The sequence below is a fragment of the Sinocyclocheilus rhinocerous genome, unplaced genomic scaffold (genome assembly GCF_001515625.1).
Source record: "Sinocyclocheilus rhinocerous isolate Xijiao unplaced genomic scaffold, SAMN03320098_v1.1 scaffold5666, whole genome shotgun sequence".
Lineage (NCBI taxonomy): Eukaryota > Metazoa > Chordata > Actinopteri > Cypriniformes > Cyprinidae > Sinocyclocheilus > Sinocyclocheilus rhinocerous.
This window is the reverse complement of record NW_015626431.1, coordinates 5005-27429: the sequence shown is the minus strand read 5'-3', so window position 1 is coordinate 27429 and position 22425 is coordinate 5005. Positions and strand designations below refer to the sequence as shown.

The 22425-nt window shown below is 33.9% G+C and overlaps 2 protein-coding genes across 3 annotated transcripts; both read left to right on the top strand.

Moving 5' to 3' along the window:
• Positions 1-3009: 3009 nt before the first annotated feature.
• On the top strand, positions 3010-5763 carry LOC107715599 (integrin alpha-9-like). The gene is made up of 5 exons (XM_016521737.1): positions 3010-3146; positions 3224-3309; positions 3409-3471; positions 4525-4662; positions 5587-5763. Exons 1-5 carry the CDS (start codon positions 3029-3031, stop codon positions 5761-5763), a joined length of 582 nt encoding a protein of 193 aa, XP_016377223.1. The 5' UTR covers positions 3010-3028.
• A 6336-nt stretch (positions 5764-12099) lies between these two features.
• On the top strand, positions 12100-21935 carry LOC107715608 (integrin alpha-9-like). 2 transcript variants are annotated; one of them, XM_016521760.1, is made up of 5 exons: positions 12100-12185; positions 13726-13771; positions 13891-14045; positions 16509-16669; positions 21584-21935. In XM_016521760.1, exons 1-5 carry the CDS (start codon positions 12131-12133, stop codon positions 21620-21622), a joined length of 456 nt encoding a protein of 151 aa, XP_016377246.1. In that variant the 5' UTR covers positions 12100-12130; the 3' UTR covers positions 21623-21935. The 2 variants fall into 2 exon arrangements, with proteins under 2 accessions (XP_016377246.1, XP_016377235.1); XM_016521749.1 differs by lacking the exon at positions 21584-21935 and having other exon boundaries at positions 16509-16891.
• The last annotated feature ends 490 nt before the right edge of the window (positions 21936-22425 follow it).

The following is a 22425-nucleotide window of genomic DNA, read 5'->3' as shown; positions in this document are numbered from 1 at the left end:
TTGTGTAGAATGGAAATCGGGGTTCTTATTGTTAACTGAAACCATTAAAAAAAATTCATTGCTTGAGATAAACATTAACTGAAATAAATTTTTTTTAAAAATGAATTCATATTTTTTAATCCTATTTTATTTCAACTAGTTGCCAAGGTAACATTTCTCATTGTCATTTAGTTCAACCTAAAGTACAAAAATAACTAAATTAACTAAAATAAACAAAAACTATATAGACATTTAAAAAATAAAAAGTAATAAAAATGACAATACATATATGTAACTAAAATGAGAGTGAAAACAGAAGAATACAATCTAATTTGAAATATTAGAAAAACTATAATCAGTATAAAATGTAGTATCAATTATACTAAAATAACTGATGGAAATAACTATACTGTTATTATATTTTTATTTTTAACTTTTATTTTGTATTTTATTTTCCATTAACTTTACTTTTAGTATATTGCAAAAGTGATATTGACTACTTTATTATGCAATTATCAATTTTTATTTTATTTATTTATTTATTTGTGCTTGAAAGCCCCTAGTAACGTATTGTATGAAAAAAACTGAAAACATTCATAACACTCATATGGCTTTGGAACGCTTTGTAAATTATGACAAAATTTAAATTTAAACTACCTCTTTAAAAGGAAGGTTGCATTAATTCCAGTCTTTAACTCAGCAGGCCTGTTGGTTTGTGTCCACGGCCTCTGTTGAACAGATCCCTGTAGGAATTTGAACATAATTCAGACAGCTTGTGTGTGATGCACACGTTTGCCGAAGGCTGTGAATTGTTTGTCCACTTGCCCTTTGTTTTGTACGTTGACCATTGCAGGGTTTTCTCTGTAGTGCAGCCAATCCATTAACATGCAGTCAAGGCTTTGGATGTAATGTCTGGAACAAATACGAGAACACAGGCTGACAGATGTGATGCCCAACAGTTCATCAATATCATCACAGATCACTCACTGACCCTCTTCACTTTGCTTTTCTTAAACAAGAACGAAATATGACTGGAAACTCACTCCCTGCACGTTGCGATTACTGAGGTGTTATTCATTTATCAGACTGTGTATTGTAAGAGATGGCTGAGAAATGCAAGGCAGTTCACTAGGTTTTCAAACAAACCTATTGTTGTCTTGTTGCATTAAAGCTGACCTCAGGTCAGTCAGTATTGGACATTCACAGAGAGGAATTAACCCATAGCAGAATGGCATCTGCATCGGCTGCTTTGTAGTTTGGATGGTAATGGCACTTTATCATTTGGTAGAACGTCTTAAGTGACCTTCAAGACCTTAAGTTTCTTAAACAGATGTCTTGATTGAATGCTGTCGGCTCAGCTGGAGGTGCTGTTTTTACGTGTTTGGCAGGACTGACCCGAGTCAAACAGCATTTGTGTGGGTTTTTTAGCAGTCAGGCGTTGTGAAATGGAAAAAGCATTTGTGGCTTGATAGAACTCAAAACAGCTATGTAAAGACCCTGTTTCCTCGTCACATGAGGGATATTCCATGTGCCCACACTTTTATATTTGTATCCTCTGAGATAATGAGTGTTGGAAAAAGGGAAAATGTTTTTTTCCCCCAAAGATTCATAGCCAAACATTTATGACAAATTGTGCAGTTTTTGAATTATATACTGTATGTCGATTAGAGCACAACAGGGACCCGCAACTTTTTCAGTGGCTTTGGTTTCTCAAGTATTTTTTCCGTTCTGTTTTTTAATAGGGATTTTTCAAGGCTTCTAAGCATTGCCAAAAAAAATAAAAAATTAAACAATATAAAAACTATTGACTTTTGACAGTACTGTTTGAATATTATAACAATTTAAAAGAACTTATCTATTTGAATATTATTTTAAAATATAATTTATTTCTGTAATGCAAAGCTGGCTTTTCAGCATCATTACTTCATTATCTTCAGTGTCACATGATCCTTCAGAAATCATGATTTGCTGCTCAAGAAACATTTTCTGATTATCAATGCTGAACACAGTTGTGCTGCTTCATATTTTTGTAGAAACCATGACACATTTTTTTATTCAGGATTCTTTGATAATTAGAAAGTTCAAAAGAACAGCAATTATTTGGAATAAAATGTATTAATTTTAATATTAATAAATGTATTTGTTTATTCTAAAAAAATCTTACTGACCGCAAACTTATCAGTGTATATTATATTATATTATATATTTATTTTTATTGCACATATATGCAATATATTAGTGTAAAAAAATCTGAATTCTCTGATTCTCTAATACAGACTTCTCTTCTAGAGCTTAGTATTGATTTCAGCAATTACCATGACACATTTTTTTATTCAGGATTCTTTGATAATTAGAAAGTTCAAAAGAACAGCAATTATTTGGAATAAAATGTATTAATTTTAATATTAATAAATGTATTTGTTTATTCTAAAAAAATCTTACTGACCGCAAACTTATCAGTGTATATTATATTATATTATATATTTATTTTTATTGCACATACTATATGCAATATATTAGTATAAAAAAATCTGAATTCTCTGATTCTCTAATACAGACTTCTCTTCTAGAGCTTAGTATTGATTTCAGCAATTAAAAATTTTTGTCATATGTACTACTTACTTTTAAATGAAGTAAATATGTCATTGCTTTACAACTTGTCCTGAAACATTTATACAGTATCACAAAAAAATCCCTATGGAGAAAAGGAAGGGCATTTTTGCTCCTTAATCTACTGTTGTGATCCATCGCTGTGGCCATGTAAAACAAACGACTTGTCTTGTTTGAAGTGTGACAATGTGGAGCAATTAAAACAGTTCAAAGGCTTGAGTTCTCCTTCAGCTTAAGACCCCATTGAGTGATTAAAGCAACAAACGACAGCCGTCCTTTCAGCTCACGGTGGGGTTACCAGCAGATAATACAGCATAGTTTGTGGCTTTCGGTTGACCAGAGCCTCACCAACAGCTCTGTGTTTTTCTCCTGTGAAAAATTGGTGGCTTTTGAATTGATCTCTATTGCTTTTTGTTTCATTTTTTAGGAGCTGGTTATCATGGGTGCACCTGGTTCTTACTACTGGACCGGAACGGTCAAAGTGTTTAACATGACATCTAATACTCTCTACAACCTAAATCAAGACAACCTGAGTCCTCACAGATACAGTTACCTCGGTAATACCTGCTCAGATATTAATAACCGCTTCAATTTTCATGCTGTAGCCAGTCCGTCACAGATTTGTGTTTTTTAGGGTATGCTGTGACTGCTGGTCACTTCTCCTCCCCGAATACCATAGACGTGGCGGCGGGTGCTCCTCAAGACAGTGGTGGTGGAAAAGTGAGTAGTTTCTTGCAGAAATTGCGTCATTGCTTCCATGTTCTGTTTACATTACACTCACTTTGACATTCCAAAACTACATTGTCATCCATATTTTAGGTTTACATGTTCAGAATCGAAGGAACGTCTCTTGTGAAGACCTTTGAAGCCTCAGGGAAAATGGTGAGTATGATGCTCAGGTTTTCTAATTATTTACAAACGTAATTTATTCCAAATGTAAAATGTTGATATAATCCATCATAGTTACTTAATAGGAAAAGTTATTTTTCTGAAGAACACAGAAAGAGTTGTTTTGGAGAATTTGTAGGGACTGGGACTGTCGAAACCCTAAAAAGGCAAAAAGCATAATTATCTCTATAAAGCCTACTGTATCATATTGATACATACATTTCTAAGGCCTGTGATTATCAACATGATTAAAATTTAGCTAAAATCTTCTGTACACAATCTACTACTGTACATGCCTTCTGTCACCTGATTGGTGTTTTTTTAGCAAGTAAAAACCTTTTAGTCCACCTTCAGGGGTTGGTTCACATGTCTCTTGCTGTGAATAATTTACTGATTTATATGAAGTATAACCTTTATATTGTAATATTTTAAGATAAACACTTACTGGACTGAAGCAACTCAGCTTTACTTGATTATCCATATAATTTTTAAACAAATCAAATGAGAGTATCATCAGTCTTACTAAGACATATTGGGAGATATGAGAGTGACATCTGTTATTTATGTTATTATGTTATGAGTTTTTTGTTGTAGAGTTTTATTAAGTAGTCTGCTATATGTTATAAAGATAATTTATTTTCTTATATATTTTATCTTACTTTTTGGCCATATAAATATCAGCAACTGCACCAAATAAAAGCCTTATGTATGAAATATGATGCTCAGCAAAACAGTTCCATTTAAAAATAAATAAATACATTTAAATTAAAAGGATTTTTCTGACTATTGTTTCATAAGTCAGCCTTTACAGGGTTAAAGTACTATATGTGACTCATGCTCTAGTTTTGTGTGATAAAAGGACAAAAATTTAAGCTGTTAGCTGAAAACCGGCTCTCATTTCTCATTCATCTTCATATACATTCAGCTATGGGCAGAGTAGCTAAATTGTAGCTTGACTTTGAGGTAATGCATCTTATGGAGGAGTGATGTGCCCTGTGCATGGCGTTGTAACCTGACCCGTTTGCTCTTGGCTCGGCTTGGTTTCAGATGGGCTCTTACTTTGGCTCCTCATTGTGTGCAGTTGACCTTAATGCGGATGGACTGTCGGACTTGCTGGTGGGAGCACCCATGCACAGCGAGATCCGGGATGAAGGCCAGGTTTCTGTTTACCTCAGCAGTGGTAATGTGAGTTCACTTACATCTGTGTTACTTATTAAAGGAGTAGTTCATCCAAAAATGAATATTTGCTGAAAATGCCATCAGGCCATCTAAGATGTAGATGATTTTGTTTCTTCATCGGAACAGATTTGGATAAAATGATCAGTGGTCAGACTGAGAGTCCAAACAGCTGATAAAAACATCACAATAATCCAGTCCATCAATTAACGTCTTGTGAAGTGAAAATCTACCTGTTTGGAAGGAAAAAATCCATCATTAAGACTTTTTAACTTTAAACCTTTTCTTCTGGCCAAAATACGAATCCATAATTCATAATAAATCTTCCTCCAGTAAAAAAAAGTCCATCCTCTGTGATCCTCTCACATCAGAGCTGTTTGGGACTTTATTCATTTGTAAATGGCTCCTGATCTGTGCATATTTCTCTCCTGATTCAGACCAGACGTCTTTTTCGCTGGAGAAAACAATGTTATGGATAGAGGACTTATATTTTAGCCAGAAGTTTTAATGATGGATTTGTTTCTTGCAAACATGCATATTTTGCTTCACCATACATTAACTGATGGACTGGAGTGGTGTGGATTATTGTGATGTTTTTATCAGCTGTTTGGACTCTCATTCTGACGGCACCCATTCACTGCAGAGGATCCATTGCTGAGCAAGTGATGGAATGCTACATTTCTCCAAATCTGATGAAGAAACGAACTCATCTACATCTTGGATCAGTAAATTTTTATTTTTGGACATTTTCCTTTAAAGATGCCAATTTTGTCATAAACAACACTTGAATGGCACAACACTATAACAACATTATAAATGACAAAGTTGCATTATGCCATAAATGACCAAGACTTAAATTTGAAGGTAAGTGTCTTCATTCAACTTGACAAATGTTTTGAGTATAAACAATGTTTTTTGTACTTGTTTGTTCAGGGAGTGATGGAGGAAGTTGCAATATTGAACGGTGACAATGCATACAATGCTCATTTTGGAGAGTGTATCACATCTCTTGGGGACATTGATGACGATGGCTACCAAGGTCAGTGTACGAAATTTGTTTGCGCTCAAAATGATTGCACATCAGAGCAAAGCATGAGCTTCCAATACTAAAATCCTTTAACATAAGAAATATTTTGGGTCTGTAAGATAAAAAAATACTTTTATTCAGCAATGCTGCATTAAATTGATCAAATGTGAGTTTTTTTCTGAGAGTCCAAACAGCTGATAAAAACATCACAATAATCCAGTCCATCAATTAACGTCTTGTGAAGTGAAAATCTACCTGTTTGGAAGGAAAAAATCCATCATTAAGACTTTTTAACTTTAAACCTTTTCTTCTGGCCAAAATACGAATCCATAATTCATAATAAATCTTCCTCCAGTAAAAAAAAGTCCATCCTCTGTGATCCTCTCACATCAGAGCTGTTTGGGACTTTATTCATTTGTAAATGGCTCCTGATCTGTGCATATTTCTCTCCTGATTCAGACCAGACGTCTTTTTCGCTGGAGAAAACAATGTTATGGATAGAGGACTTATATTTTAGCCAGAAGTTTTAATGATGGATTTGTTTCTTGCAAACATGCATATTTTGCTTCACCATACATTAACTGATGGACTGGAGTGGTGTGGATTATTGTGATGTTTTTATCAGCTGTTTGGACTCTCATTCTGACGGCACCCATTCACTGCAGAGGATCCATTGCTGAGCAAGTGATGGAATGCTACATTTCTCCAAATCTGATGAAGAAACGAACTCATCTACATCTTGGATCAGTAAATTTTTATTTTTGGACATTTTCCTTTAAAGATGCCAATTTTGTCATAAACAACACTTGAATGGCACAACACTATAACAACATTATAAATGACAAAGTTGCATTATGCCATAAATGACCAAGACTTAAATTTGAAGGTAAGTGTCTTCATTCAACTTGACAAATGTTTTGAGTATAAACAATGTTTTTTGTACTTGTTTGTTCAGGGAGTGATGGAGGAAGTTGCAATATTGAACGGTGACAATGCATACAATGCTCATTTTGGAGAGTGTATCACATCTCTTGGGGACATTGATGACGATGGCTACCAAGGTCAGTGTACGAAATTTGTTTGCGCTCAAAATGATTGCACATCAGAGCAAAGCATGAGCTTCCAATACTAAAATCCTTTAACATAAGAAATATTTTGGGTCTGTAAGATAAAAAAACTTTTATTCAGCAATGCTGCATTAAATTGATCAAATGTGAGTTTTTTTAATAAATGCTGTTTTTTGTTTGCTTGCTATGCGTCAAAGAATCCTGAAAAAATTTATTATAGTTTCCACAGAAATTTAAAGAAAATTTTACAATATATTCAAATAGAACACACGTACTTTAAGTTGAAATAATATTTCACAATATTACAGTTTTCTCTATATTTATGATCAAATAAATGCAGCCTTGATTAAAATAAGAGACTTCTTTCAGAAACATTTAAAAATCGACTCCAAACTTTTGAACGGTAGTTGAACTGTTTTAAATATTGAGCTGTGCAGTGTGTGTTAGTGTACACATCAAGTTGTGTTTATCTGGAATATTCCTTTAATTCAAATGATCACAGAAGCACATGTTGCAAAAATCATATTTCCGCTGTATTGGAGACAGACAGACATTGTTTGTCAAGTAACTGGAAAAGATATTTTGACGTGAAGCAGATTCAAACCTCATGACTAGTGTTCTCACTCTCGATTTTCCTCGCACCCCGCTGTCCAGTCGGAGGCCTGATAAGTGGAGACAGATGTGTCGGATTAAACAGGAAGTGAATCCCCGCTGTCCAGTCGGAGGCTTTTCTTGGCGTCTGGATTCGCTCTTCACCTGATGCATTGCTTGATTGTAGCTCTATTTTCTGCATGTCGCCTCTTTTTGTAATTTTAGTACGGACTGTCCTGTGTTCTCGTACAGTAACTGTTCCTGAAAGCGTTTAGGGAAACTGACCATCACATAATAAACAGACCAAACGCATCCATTAATGTGGCAATGAGACTGTAAGAAATTAGAGCTGATGAAGCTAATTAAAATGGCCTGAGGAATTTCTGATAAGTGGAGACAGATGTGTCGGATTAAACAGGAAGTTAATCTTTCCGGTGTAGGACAGCGAGGCGGTTGGCAGTGCTTAGAACAAGAAACCAATTCAAGCAATCAAGAATCCTTGTAATGAAATGGTGCCGCCTATATGTATTGAGAAGCATCTGTGATAAACTGTTCAGGGGTCAGTGTGGTAGTAAATGTTGCTTTAGGAGGCTGTAACCATAAAGAGATTACAAGAGGTTAACCTGCCTCTTATTGGGTATTTTTTGAGGTCAGCAAGATTTTTTTTTTTCTTTTTTAAAGAAATGAATACTTTTAGTCAGAAAGGATGCATTAAATTGATCAAAAATGACATTAAAGAAATTTATAATGTTACAAAAGATTTCTGTTTTTAAATAAATGCTGTTCATTTCAACTTTCTGTTCATCAAAAACCATTGATATTAATCAGAAATGTAGAAACCAATTCAAGCAATCAAGAATCCTTGTAATGAAATGGTGCCGCCTATATGTATTGAGAAGCATCTGTGATAAACTGTTCAGGGGTCAGTGTGGTAGTAAATGTTGCTTTAGGAGGCTGTAACCATAAAGAGATTACAAGAGGTTAACCTGCCTCTTATTGGGTATTTTTTGAGGTCAGCAAGATTTTTTTTTTTCTTTTTTAAAGAAATGAATACTTTTAGTCAGAAAGGATGCATTAAATTGATCAAAAATTACATTAAAGAAATTTATAATGTTACAAAAGATTTCTGTTTTTAAATAAATGCTGTTCTTTTCAACTTTCTGTTCATCAAAAACCATTGATATTAATCAGAAATGTTTCTTGAGCAGCAAATCAGCATATTAGAATGATTTCTGAAGGATCATGTGACACATTATTTGTGCTTTATTGTATTTTATTATTTTTATTAATTAATTAAATTTTTAATTGTATTTGTTGTCATTTTTATTATTTAATTTATTATTGTGTTATTTTTAATTGTATTCCCTAGTTTTTATTTTATTGCGTTATTTTATTTTATTGTTACATTTTTTCATTTTATTTTATTAATTTTTATTATTTTACTTTATTTTATTAGCTACACATTCAACAACACTCCAGAGACAGTGAATACAAAATCATCCACATTTTGTTTGTATTACTTATGGAAAAATAGTACCTACTTTGTTAGCTTTTATTTTATTTTACTTTTATAACTGATAATAATCAGAAATGTTTCTTGAGCAGCAAATCAGCATCTTAGAATGATTTCTGAAGGATCATGTGACACTGAAGACTGGAGTAATGATGCTGAAAATTCAGCTTTGCATCACAGGAATACATTTAATTTTAAAATATATTCAAATAGAAAACAGTGGTTTGAAATTGTAATAATATTTTACAATATAAATGTTTTTAATTTATTTTTAAAGTGACGTGACATGTGGCCAAGTATGGTGACCCATACTCGGAATTAGTGCTCTGCATTTATCCCATTTATCCCATGAACACACACCCGGAGCAGTGGGCAGCCATTTTTTTTGCTGCGGCGCCCGGGGAATCAAATATTTGATCAAATAAATGCAGCCTTGGTGAGCACTTCTTTCAAAAACATTTTAAAAATCCTATCGATTTTGCATGTAAATAAGCCAGTCTCAGGAAATAAGTCTCAGTCTGTCTCAAATATTGTATAGAATGGCCAGTGCTTCAGATTTATAATTTTATGGCTGTTACAGAAATGTAAAAGTTTCCAAAACTCAGCACATTGAAAATCTGTGGTAGTGAAATGTGTACTGCTGTTTTCATGCACAAGGGATTTTTTTCTGACTCTGTTTCAACCCCCCTGAGGTTTCACAGACCTTTACAGGCTCTCAAAAACACGCAAGTATCCATTAAGTGACTTAGCAGAGCGACTCTCAAACAGAGATGGGCTTAAGGCAAACAGGCATTTATTGGGGTCCTGACACACACAAATCCACCTCCAACGTTTCTATTCCAGCCGTAGGTCTCTGGCAGTCTGACCTAATTCGGCTGCACACTATGCTATTCTGTTCTAACTTTTACGATTGCTGCTTGTCAGACTGTATAAGCCCAATAAGATCTTGAGTAAAAGCCAAGGCAGAGTGTACGACGACTCTATATTATGTCAGATTGTGCAGTAACATCAGCTAAAACTGCTAGCCCATTAAGACTTAAAGACTTGTAGTCAGTGTTGGGTAAGTTACTTTCAAAAAGTAATTAATTACTATTACTAATTACATAATCATTATTGTATTTAAATTACTTTACTAATTACTCTGTCTGAAAAGTAATTTAGTTACTCAATAAGTAACTTAATTATTCAAATCGCTAATTAGGCTACATCTTAAAATCCCTATAAACCTTAAAGCATAGACTCTTTATTCTTTCAATTTGAGTCAAAAATAGAATAGTTTAGCCTTTTAGCTTTAAAACAAGTGTAATACTTAACCTTCTTTGGTTAACAAATAGAAATACTCTGCAAAATATCTGAATAACAAAAAAGCTTAAGAAAAGTTAAACAATACATTTCAGTTTGGCAAGATGTTCAGGAAAAGCCCAACTAGTAAAATCCGTACAGGTTTATGTAAAAATAACACGTTAACTAATGTAGGTAAGAATAAATTACAGAAATGATCTCCTCCGCTGAATAAAGCCCTGTCAGATCGCGCTGTTCTTCTGAGGTAAAAGTAGGTCTTCTTTCAAAAACGATGAAAATGAGATGAATCTTGATTTTTTTTTAATCTATTTTTTGTATTTAGACTCTAAAAAATATTGTTTGGACGCAACAAAAAAAATTTACGTAACACAATATTGATTTTAGAACTGTTGAAATTATTTACAGTATGTAACACAAGTACTTTATAAGTAACTGTAATGAAATTACCTAAAAATGAACAGTAATCCCTTACTTTACCTTGCAGTGGATAAGTAATTTAATTACAGTAACGCGTTACACCCAACACTGCTTGTAGTCAAGTTTATACAAGTTTGCCCAACATTAAAAAAGGTTTTAAAATCCCTCAAAATTGTCTCAAATGACAAACAAATTAGTGGTAAATATTATAATATTACAATATACAGTGTGTACCCCGATTTATTCTGTCTTTCTCCCTTGTTTCCATCTTTCTCATCGACTTCTGTGTTTGTCTTTTGTGCTGTAGATGTAGCGATTGGAGCCCCCACATTATTTATATTTTATTTTATTATTTATTTAGTTGTTATTTTTTATTTTATCATATTTTATTTTATTTGCTACACATACAGCAACACTTGATTCAGAGACCTGAAAATACAAATCCCAGTCTTTTTTTTTTTTATTGTTAACAAAACAATTTTATTATTTTAGTGTATTTTATTTTAATATTAGTTTTTTTTTATTATTTATTTTCTTTTAGAATTATTCTATTTTATCTTATTTTAATAATTGAATGTATTTTTTATTTTAAAATATAAATAAATTAAAATATCTAAATTAAAATAATAATTTAAAACATTTAAATTAAATGTAAATATTATTTTTAAATATTATATTTTTACATTTTATTTCATTTGATTATTTTTTCATTTATATTGTTTTTATTTTATTATTTTATTTTTAATATTGTAGAATTTTGTTATATTTAATTTTATTTGCTACAGAATTTTAATAATTTAATGTATTTTTTATTTTAAAAAATAAATAAATTAAAATATCTAAATTAAAATAATAATTTAAAACATTTAAATTAAATGTAAATATTATTTTTAAATATTATATTTTTACATTTTATTTCATTTGATTATTTTTTCATTTATATTGTTTTTATTTTATTTTTTTATTTTTAATATTGTAGAATTTTGTTATATTTAATTTTATTTGCTACAGATTCAAAAACACTTGATTCAGAGACATGAATACAAATTCCACTATGTGAATTTTATTTTATCATTTATTTATTTTTACGTTGTCAGCTCTCAACAGTACTGTATACTGTAGACCATTCGTTTAGATTTTTCATTTATTTATGGTGCTATTGAGCTTTACTCGTGTCTGTATTAAAATAAATCCGCAAGATTGGTTTAGTTGGCAGTGCATGACTTGTTTTACTGCGAAACCTTATAGCTCATGCAGTTTAACAGTTTGATTGATGGGTAACTAGTAGGTCCAGATGGAATCCACTGGCTTTTGTGCTGAAAAATGCCTTAAATGGAGCTGAGAGTGATACACTGATATTGCTAGCTGAAAGCATAATCAAATTAGCTAAAATATTTAATAAATGAACTACGTGGCATTCCGAAATCTGAGGATGATTTATTAATGATTTGGTCTGTGTGGATGTTAATATTGGCGTTTCTGATTAATTGATGTGATTTTCTCTCTCACCTGGATCGTATGAAGAGACTGTCTGGGCGAAGCATCAACCCCACTCTCCAAATGTTCGGCCAGTCGATTTCCGGCAATGTGGACATGGATGGAAACGGATATCCAGGTTTGGCTTTGCTTTAGACACTTGGCTAGTTCTGCTCGAATGAACACTGAGAATGTTCCGAATTAACTAGATCAAAACCGACCACATTCAGTGAGAAACCGCGACCGGTGCCAGACCACTTACATTGGCCTTCTGCGATCTCCGCGTAAAGATGGGAAACATGTAACGTTTTTACCGACCTCCAGTGAGTTTATTCCATTCTGGAAGCCTCTAAGTATTAAAAGTTAATGCGTAACTTATGACACGAGTGATTCGTCACAACATGTGATCCGATGTGACTGGACTTATGATGTGAAAGCTGCTGTGAAGATGTTTTTTTTTCTTGTGTAAGAGATATTAATTATATGATGGAGAACGTTCCATTGTGCGCTAATCCAGGGAATGCAGATTGAGTGTTTGCTTAATTTTCCTAACCGTTCTTTGACGTGTTCGGTCGGCTCTGATTTCATAGTTCTGTGGCCAGCAAGCATTTTGTTTACAGCATTCCACAGTGGACACACCAATTAAACAAAGACGAGAGAAAATCAAACAAAGGAAGCTTCATCTTTTATTAAAAAAGAAATGCTTGATCTATTTCATGTATAGCAGCTTGCATGTACAATTTTTTTATATAATTAGTGGTCATAATGATTTTTACACAACCCTATGTAATGTTCTGGTGACCAGTCATATCCCTGCGCTTTCCGATTTTTTTTTTTATTGTATTAATTATTAATTATATACTATTGCAAGGTTTTCAAATTTTGAATTTATAGAGCTCTGATTTCATAGTTCTGTGGCCAGCAAGCATTTTGTTTACAGCATTCCACAGTGGACACACCAATTAAACAAAGACGAGAGAAAATCAAACAAAGGAAGCTTCATCTTTTATTAAAAAAGAAATGCTTGATCTATTTCATGTATAGCAGCTTGCATGTACAATTTTTTTATATAATTAGTGGTCATAATGATTTTTACACAACCCTATGTAATATAAAAATTTTATATTTTTAGTTTTAATTTAAATTTTAGTTTGTTATATATATATTTATTTATTTATTTTATATTATTATTTTATATCTCTTTGGATTTGAGACTTTAGTCTTTGCAACTTTACAGATCTTCTTTACGCACCAAGAGCTTGTAACACTCCAAAGAGAAAGGAAAAATTTAAATCGCATCATATGACCCCTTTAATTAATTGATATTATTAAATATTTCTGTATAGCTTATTAATTTTTATGTTAGTTTTAGGTTTAGTATTATAGTCCTTACACTTATTTATTTCAGTTAGTTGCAAAGGCAACATTCTTAGAATGTTTTTTCAGCTTTATCTAAATTACTGATCTCCAGTAGTTTTAATTTTAGTTAAACATGACAACACCGAATTCTACCTTAATGTCTTTGTACTTTGTCAGCCCATAAATAGCATTTTAAAGGTATATATTAGTATTAAAGCTACAAGTTTTGCGCATCTTTTCTAACAGCATAGCATCACAGAGTGCATGAAATCATTCCTGGCCTTCCAGAAAAACGTTATTTTTTGTTTTTCCCATATCAGATGTGACGATAGGGGCGTTCATGGCTGACAGTGTGGTTTTGTTAAGGTAAGTTGTGCACTTCTGAGCCAGCAAAAGCTTGTATTTACATCAATTCCTCATTAGTGTTCTCTGATGATCATCCATTCAGATGTAGCTTTGACCTTATTTGCTGTTGCTTGTGACAGATCCAGGCCGGTGATCTCTGTAGACGTCTCCATCTTTCTGCCCGTCTCGATAAACATCACAGTACCGCAGTGTCACGAGGGCCCTCAGCATCTCAACTGCTTCAACGTCACCGTCTGCATGAGCTTTCGAGGAAAACATGTACCCGGCCACATAGGTGAGTCTCTGTGGAATTATTATTATTATGTTTTGTTTGTTTTGGGGCATTTTATTTTATTTTATTTTTTATTTATGAAGTTCAATTTAATTATTTAGTATTCTTTATTTTTATTTTTATTTATTTGATTATTCATTTGATTATACTTTCTTAATTTTATTTTTTATTTTATTAGAATTTATTTTGTATTATTAACTATTTTATTATTTTTAATATTATTATTATTATTATTATTTCTATTAATTTTAGTATTTTTTATTTTATTATCTTTTATTAATTTTATTTTTATTATTTTAAATTTTATTTCATCGTTTATATTTTATTGTTTGATATTTAGTTTTTTTATTTGTCTGAAATTTTATTTAAATTTATTTTTAATAAAATTGTATTGTTTATTGTTACACATTCAACAACACTTGAATACAAATCCGTATAATCGACAGGTGTCTGCAGACACAATAAACCCATAACTAGATACTCTTTATAACTCTTGTTTTTAACTGAACCGCTGTCTTTTCGCTCTCATGACCCGTGGTGCAAACAGTCCTGAACTGGAGGTCAGTGCATGTTGTGCTAACCTTTATTTCACTCAGTCAACACGCAGACGGGCCTAGAATAGACTATTATGAAATATCATCAAATGTTAGATACAAAAACAGCACTTCACTGAATCACTTTTGGTCCTCCCATAATGTTATATCTGATATCACCAAATACAGTTTTAAAATGACTCACAGAAGTCTTGTTTTTCATTAAATCTAGTGTTTGTTTTTGATTTTTTTATTATTTCTATTTTTGTGACTCGATGAGCTTGGCTGCATGTGTTTGTTTAACTTGACAAGATGGACACCGTGTAGCCTCAGGGATTCGACACGAATGACCGCTTGCTCAACTTTTGGGTGTGGCCATTGCTCGTTTATGGGTGTGGCCTTATGGGAGATGGAGTGTATAAAGGTTGTGTTACATAATGGGAGGTTTCTGGGAAGTACAGAGCACCAGTGTTACTCCACTTGGCACCCGCATTGGAAAGAACTGCAGCACCTTGTGTCTGGGAGACGCCCTGGTTCTGTAGGCCGGAGTGAGCTCATGGTGCACTCACAGCTGGATGCATTAAAACAACAACCCCTGCACTGGTCCTGGAGCCCCTTCCTGCTCGCCCTGTGAGAGAGCAGGGTAATAATAGCTCTTTCTCAACGTCAGGATCGGAGGAATGGTCCCGCAGTTACACATTTGACCTCATCTGGGTGAATTTCACAAAAACTGTCAAGAAATTCATCAAGTTGTGGAAAGAAAGCAGCTATTTCTGGGGCCACGTCCAAGGGTTCTGTGTTTCTTGATCAATTTCTGTTTTTTGGAAAAGCCTGTAGGTGTAGATGGATGAATCTCACCTAAGAGATGTCTGGATCGTATTTAATCCCAAAACCAAAAGAACAAAAAGTAATTATATTTTGTATAAAGGACTTGAAACATTTACAAGATTCAAGATTTTTATTTGTCACATATGCAGTTATATACAGAATTGCAAGTACACATTTTTGGGGCATTGAGCAATTAAAAGCCCACAGTTAAATTTTATTATTTTTTTTTTTTTGACAATTCAGCACATTTCCTTTTCGTTCTCATGTCTGTAATGCAAAATATGTCTTTATTATAATGTGAAAATTTAATATTTGTATTAACTACAATTGTAAGTACACATAATGGTATTTGTTATAATAAATTAAACGTGTTTAAAACTAAATCCCTGTATAACAGTAATGAGAATGATATTTTAATTGCATTACAGTAATGAGAATTTTGGAGGGAATTTGTCAATTTATTTATTTATTTGCATTTTATTCATTTCCTTTTATTTTTTTTATTTATTCCTTCATTCATTCATTCATTCATTCACATTTCATTCATTCATTCATTCAATTTTATTTTTTATTTTTTATTTTAATTATTAATTCAATCATTCATTCATTCATTCATTCATTTACATTTTATGTTATTTTATTTTTGTTTGTTTTTTTATTTTCTAATAAAGTATGACCCACACATTGCTTCATAAGAGTCATCAGTATATTTTATTTTTTATTCATTTACATTTTATATTTTCTTTTATTTTATTATTTTTTTCATTTTCATTTTGGGATGAAATATTACCCACAAATTTCTTCGTGAGATTCATCAGGACATTTTGAACCATGTTTTTCCTACATGCCCTTGCCATTTTCTCAGACTTCCAGAAACTAATCACAAACATTTAACTCTTGGACGTGGCCCCAGAAATGTTCTTGTACTGTTTTCTCTCATTTTGACTTTGACAGTGAGAACTTAACGTCTTACTTGACTTTGTTTTTAAATCCCAGAATTTGCCCCGGAATGCTTCTGATAGCGAGCGTTGAAACACAGCTGTTTTGGAGAGATGTTTACACATTGTTGTCTTACTGAAATGTGGGTTTCTGTTTTTCTCCTCAGAGTTGCTGTACAATCTAACTGCAGATTCAGATAAGAGACACAGAGGTTTGCCGCCGCGGGTGTATTTTGGAAACGGTGGAGAGCAGACAGGTGCTGTAAGTCAGCGTTTCATCCTGGAGATCAACCGACCGCAGTGCCATCAGTACACGTCCTTTGTGAGGGTGAGTTTTCCTCTGATATCCCAGAACTTCATGCTCCGAAGGTTCAGGCTTCAGGGATTTGTCCTTTAAAGTCAGCATGAAAAGAAAATGTACCCTGTTTACTGCCCTAATACGTGTTCCTGGTCTATTCATGTTATCCCAAAGAATAAAGTTATAGTAATCTTTCATAAAACGTTAATAATCAATAACAATAACGCCTACCGGCATCATATTTGCTGAATGAAATGTAATGCTTGTTTCTTACTAATTTTGGGATGCTGATTCCAAAATAGTTCTTGTTTTGCTTTAGTACATCACACTTTCTCACAAAATATCGCATTTTTGCTTTTGACAACCATTTGTAAGGTGAAGAAGGCTTGTATTATCCCTTAATCTGCAGAAAAACTGACACAGAGACATGATTCCCGTCTTCCTCTGAGCCAGTTTACAACTGTTTGTTCAATTCTCCGCTGATTTTCACATATATTGATAATTCAGAAGACATTATTTTATGCCTAATCACAGTTTCCACTTTTTTCACTCCTTTGCAGATTGCAATTGAAATCATACATTTTGAATACCGGAACTTTTGATATTTGTCTGCTTTTGTTATTTTGAAAAGTGCATTTTAGCTGATACAATATATAATTGGAAAAATCTTTATTTTATTTTGTGAAAAACTAAGTTACGGGATATTTTTGAATTCAGCATCATTGAATGAGATAATATTAAAGTGTTTTTTTTTTTTTTATTCTCAAGGTGCAGGGCTGTATAATCATATAGCTGTTAAGTAGATTTTTAGGCCACCATTTTAAATTAAGCAGCCTTCCTAGAAACTTAACCAATAGTTAAGTCTTTAAAAAATTTTGAATTAAGTATTTAAATTTTTTTTATTATTCATTCATTCATTTTTCAGATTAATGTTGTTGTAGAAAAATGTTGCATGTAATGCCCACTTTAAAAAAATCTTTAAAAAATGAAAACATTTTAACCAAGTTCAATGTTAATGCATTCATTCATTTTTTATTTTATCTTATTTTATTTTATTATGCATTCATACATTTTTCAGATTAATTCTAATGAAGTGAAATTTGCCTTGTAACACCTACTTTCAAAAATGCATTCAATTCCTGATGGAATAAAATCCCAGCCTACTTTGTTTTTTTCGTAGATTATACCATTTCATCGGGAAATATGTCATATTACGAAAGTAACTTGGTTGTGAATGCCATTTCATGTTGACTTAACTGTGGCTTGTTGTCACAGAGGTCTCAGTCTGGATGTATCAGCATCACAGAATTCCTGCTGGTCCATGTGATGTTGTTTGCACTTGTCCTCGACTGACCCGCTGTCTTTTCTCTCCCATGACCTGTGCTGCAAACAGCCCTGCACTGGAGGTCAAGCAAACTTTATTGCTGAACTTTATTTTACTCCATCAACATGCGCCAAATAAGTCCATGTGCATTTTTCTGCAATCGCTTTGAAATAGTAATTTTCATTTGTTGCTGTTTGGAAAAGGACTCGTGCTACTTGTGCTTTATTCTGAAGCCATACCAAACTGTGCTGCTGTTTACTGCAGTCTTGCCCTCAAAGGACGTCAGACATATGCATGTGTTTGGTGCCGAGGCTAAAGCTCTGATTGAGTCATGTGGGAGCTCAAAATAGAAGTTCACCTATAATAAAGACCTGTAATAAAGTCTCATCATCAGGTGACAAACAACTACCTTTGAAAAGCGTGCTCTTAATGAAAGACCTTGTTTCGCGACTCTGCTGAGACAGTCGTCATTGTGGCCGCACAGTTGGGCTCTTGTTGTCTGTCTGCTGGTAATAGTCTGCCATCCCGGCGTTCGGTCAGCGTCAGTATCCTCAGGGCGACGTGGAGCTTGAGCTCTAACAAGGAGGCCCACACAGAGCCTGTAAATTTCACTGGCGCTGCTTTATGAGCCTCTGCAGGCCACTTCGCCATAGGAAGGGTTCGCCCCATACCATGCTCCCGTTTCTGCTTTATACGGAACAGCGCATGACACATATGCATTAACCAACAACATACAACCAGTGACAATACAGTGCAGGGTTTGCTGACCTGGTCTTCTTGCGTTTACTCAAGCACATTCACACATGGTTTCCTTTTGCAGATTTAAGACTGATGAGGGTCATTCTACAAAACTGTGTGCCTTTTGTCTTCCTTCATTAACATGTGCATAAAAAATTACTTTAAAACTGAATGGCTAACACTTTAATTTTGTGTATTTTTTTATCATTTTAAATGACTTTTTTAGCACTATGTCTTATATTTTGTTAGGTTTGTCAGTAGCATGTAGTGTCATGACCTTAAGCCTTTAAAAATCACCGTTTTCACTTAAAGTCACCTTTTTTATACAATGACCCTTAAATGGCCTGCTTGAACTTTAAACCAGCGAAGTGGAGATGTAATGCATCTTAATATTTCATCTTGTTTGTAGTCACTGCTTATTGTGTTTGTACATTCTATCAAACACCCTTTCTCAGGCCCTAATGCTGCTTGTTTATTGCCGCGTTTTCATATGGTCTATGAGTCAGTGTAGTTTATTTGACATTTGTGTTTTGAAGCAACTGTGTTGGACAGGGAATCACAAATACAGGTATATATGTTTTAATGGCTGCTTAATGTGTGAGAATTTGAACTTGTTGTCAAAAGGTTGTTCTTGTGTTCTGGGTGGGCAGGCGGATCTCACTGGGTGATCCTTAATGGATCAAGCAGCATAAACAGCCTTCGTCTGAAGTAAAGACACTCATTTATCTGGAAGGCCACACTTGTCTCGGTAGATTTGACGTGAATCCTGTCTGTCAGTGGAGAAACTGAATGTCCCACATCGAAGGGTTTACACGTGTTTCCATCCAGGTTGAGTCTTTATTAGCTCCATGTGGAGAAAACGGCTGTCTTCTCTGTAATCCTCTGGCATAGACTGTTTTTAGTGGTGCTTTGGTGTGTTTTTCATCCTACGCCACTTCAACGCTGCATTTTTTTTGTGCAAACATCTCTCACGTTTTCTTCAGAACATGTAAATCTAATCTGATGTTGAATTTGCACTGCTAATTATAGTATGCATTTGATTATATTTCTAAGTACACAGTATGCATAGCAATGGTGTGATCATAGCAAACACTTTCAGCTTAGTCTGAAGTTAATTGACCTTGTTAGCGCAGCTTAGAATTAACCTGTCAGCCGTATGTAAGTGAGAATTGCGCTGGATTCTTTGTGCGTTTGTGAGAAGTGTTTGCATTGGCAGGGCTGCTCTGTTTAAAGTTTGCGTAAGAAAAGTATCTGTGTCTGTGACGTGTTTTAAGATTGTTTAAACTGATCATGCCAGGCATGGCTTTACTCCGGTTTTATTATGGATATTGTCAAGCTGCTTTTATACTGTATGCACTGGGTGATATAGCAGCTCATAGTTTCACTAGTGTTCAAAAGTTTGGGGTCTGTAAGGTTTTTAAGACTTAAGGAGAACAGTCTCTTTTTCTCATCAAGGTTGCATTTATTTGAACAAAAACAGTAATATTTTGAAATAACTGTTTTCTATTGTAATATACTGTATTGTATTGTGTTATTTTATTCCTGTGATGCAATGCTGAATTTTCAGCATCATTAGTCCAGTCTTCAATGTCATTATTTGTCTTCAGTGGATTATTTGATGAATAGAAGTGAACATCATTTATTTAAAATAGAAATTTTTTGTAACATTATAAATGTATTTACTGTCACGTTTCATAAACCTTTGTTGAATAAAATATTAATTTCTCAAAAAAGAAATCTTACTGACATCAAACTTTTCAATTATATTTTATATACAACTAACTTGCTCACTGTTTTGGGTGACAGTCATTGCTTGTTAGATACTTATTATATAGAAATTATTAAAAAATAAAAATAAATAAATAAAAATTGTGACTTTTTTCTCACAATTTGGACTGCAAGGAATAAAAGCCTTAATTGTGAGATAAAAAAGTCATCATTGTTATTATTATTATTATTATTTAATTTAAAAAAGCCATAATTGTGAGACAAAAACTCAGAATTGCAAGATAAAGTCACAATTCTGAGAAGAAAAGTCTGAATTGTGACATCATGCAAATACCTTTGTGTTTTGCTTTTATTCCATTTCATTCCAAAATTCAGTCTTATTCCAAAATTGCCAACTCCGAATTTCGAGAAAGTCTGAAAAAGTTGCAATTAGCCCGTTTTTATGTTTCTATCCCACGGCAGAAACGGTCTTCCACACTATTACGAATTCCCATACCAGCTAGTTATAAAGTATAAGCCTTGTATCGGTTTGTCAAACAACACTCAAATATGTTCCGAAACACGAGTGTGTTTGTTCAGTCGGCGAGCTCAAAGCAGCACAAATCCCCCGTCATCAAGCGTGATTTGGCTGCAGTCCCGAGGGCCGGTCTGCGCGGCTATCCTCTCATTTATCCGGGTGTTAGCGTCTCCCCGCATGAAGCCAGGACCCCCACTCACTAGCTGAGGTATGCTAATGGAAAGCAGCTGGCTCTCCAGAGGGAACCTTCACTAGCACTACAGTAACGTCACAGCGGTCCGCGAGCTGCCGTGGTGTCAACTGGAGCTCTTTCTCTGGCCCCCCGCTGACATTGAGCTGAACACGTTTAGACTCACTATAGTCCACTATATTTAGCCACACAGACATTGCAGGAGAATGTTTAGATGGACCTGCATACACTGTTTTATTTTGTTAACCTTGATGTTTTTTTGTTTTATTATGTGTAATTTCTATAAATATTAACATGTATATTATACATTTGATACCACAATAGTAGACTTGGTTAAAGAAACTTGATGAATTATATCTAAGGCTAGCTTCAAAGTGGCCAAATAGATATCTGTCGAACTGTATAATAGAGTTGTGTTTATCTTTATTCTGTTATATCTCCAAACAGACACAGTCAGTGAGACGGCCTGCAGCGCTTCCTGTTTAAGAAGGATCATTGCAGCACAAATGCAGAATGAGATGTGATTTAATCAGATGATGTTGCGTACATTTAATTGAACTTATTCTGCTTTTCCAAAGGTTGCTGTGGTTGGTTTGACACAAGCCTTCCTGTGCACAGCGAGGTTAGAAAACTTTGTAAAACCCCTGCATCATGCCAAAGGAAACAAGCATCTACAAGGGCTTCTCAAAATCTAGTAAATAGTCTAGTTATAATTTCCCCCCGCTGGAATAGGAGGCATTACGTAAGATTCTTGTTGATCATTTTAAACATGTTTCTATTGGCACGGCTTTCATACCAGACTGCCAGATGTTCTTTCTTTGGCTATTTTTAGCTAGATAAACTGCATATGTGTTGCACTTGCACCTGAGAGCAGGAAGGTTTTTTCAACTTTTTCTGATCATGATGGATGTTGGAGTTTGTGGATGATGTTGTCGGGAAAAACTTTTAGAGTTGAGTGGAAGATTCGACTGGATTCTTGGCTTACCATTGCCACCCTCATGCTAACCATTCACTTCATCATCTCATGTCATTTTCACAATCCGTGATTCATGTTTTTATGTGTGTTTTCTTCTTGGCACTCCATGCACGTTGGGTCGAAAAACTGCTTGGGTGGATTTTCCGTATTGCATGTACAGGGATGAGTGTTGAAGCGAGTCAGGCCAGGTTTAAATGTCCATGCTGAAGGATGAGGCATTAGAGACTTCAACACTCAACTGAACAGAACCAGATGCAAGGGACAAATCTATTTCCTGTGTTATTGTGGCGGCCACACACACTGTTTTCACTAG

What these genes read in the sequence shown, in the direction of transcription:
- LOC107715599 (XM_016521737.1), top strand. Translation starts at nt 3,029, where the DNA reads ATGGGTGCACCTGGTTCTTACTACTGGACCGGAACGGTCAAAGTGTTT. An exon ending in AAGACAGTGGTGGTGGAAAA is followed by an intron (nt 3,310 to 3,408) that starts GTGAGTAGTTTC and finishes TCCATATTTTAG; the next exon opens with GTTTACATGTTCAGAATCGA. An exon ending in TTTACCTCAGCAGTGGTAAT is followed by an intron (nt 4,663 to 5,586) that starts GTGAGTTCACTT and finishes TTGTTTGTTCAG; the next exon opens with GGAGTGATGGAGGAAGTTGC.
- LOC107715608 (XM_016521749.1), top strand. Translation starts at nt 12,131, where the DNA reads ATGTTCGGCCAGTCGATTTCCGGCAATGTGGACATGGATGGAAACGGA. An exon ending in GACAGTGTGGTTTTGTTAAG is followed by an intron (nt 13,772 to 13,890) that starts GTAAGTTGTGCA and finishes TGCTTGTGACAG; the next exon opens with ATCCAGGCCGGTGATCTCTG. An exon ending in ACATGTACCCGGCCACATAG is followed by an intron (nt 14,046 to 16,508) that starts GTGAGTCTCTGT and finishes TTTTCTCCTCAG; the next exon opens with AGTTGCTGTACAATCTAACT.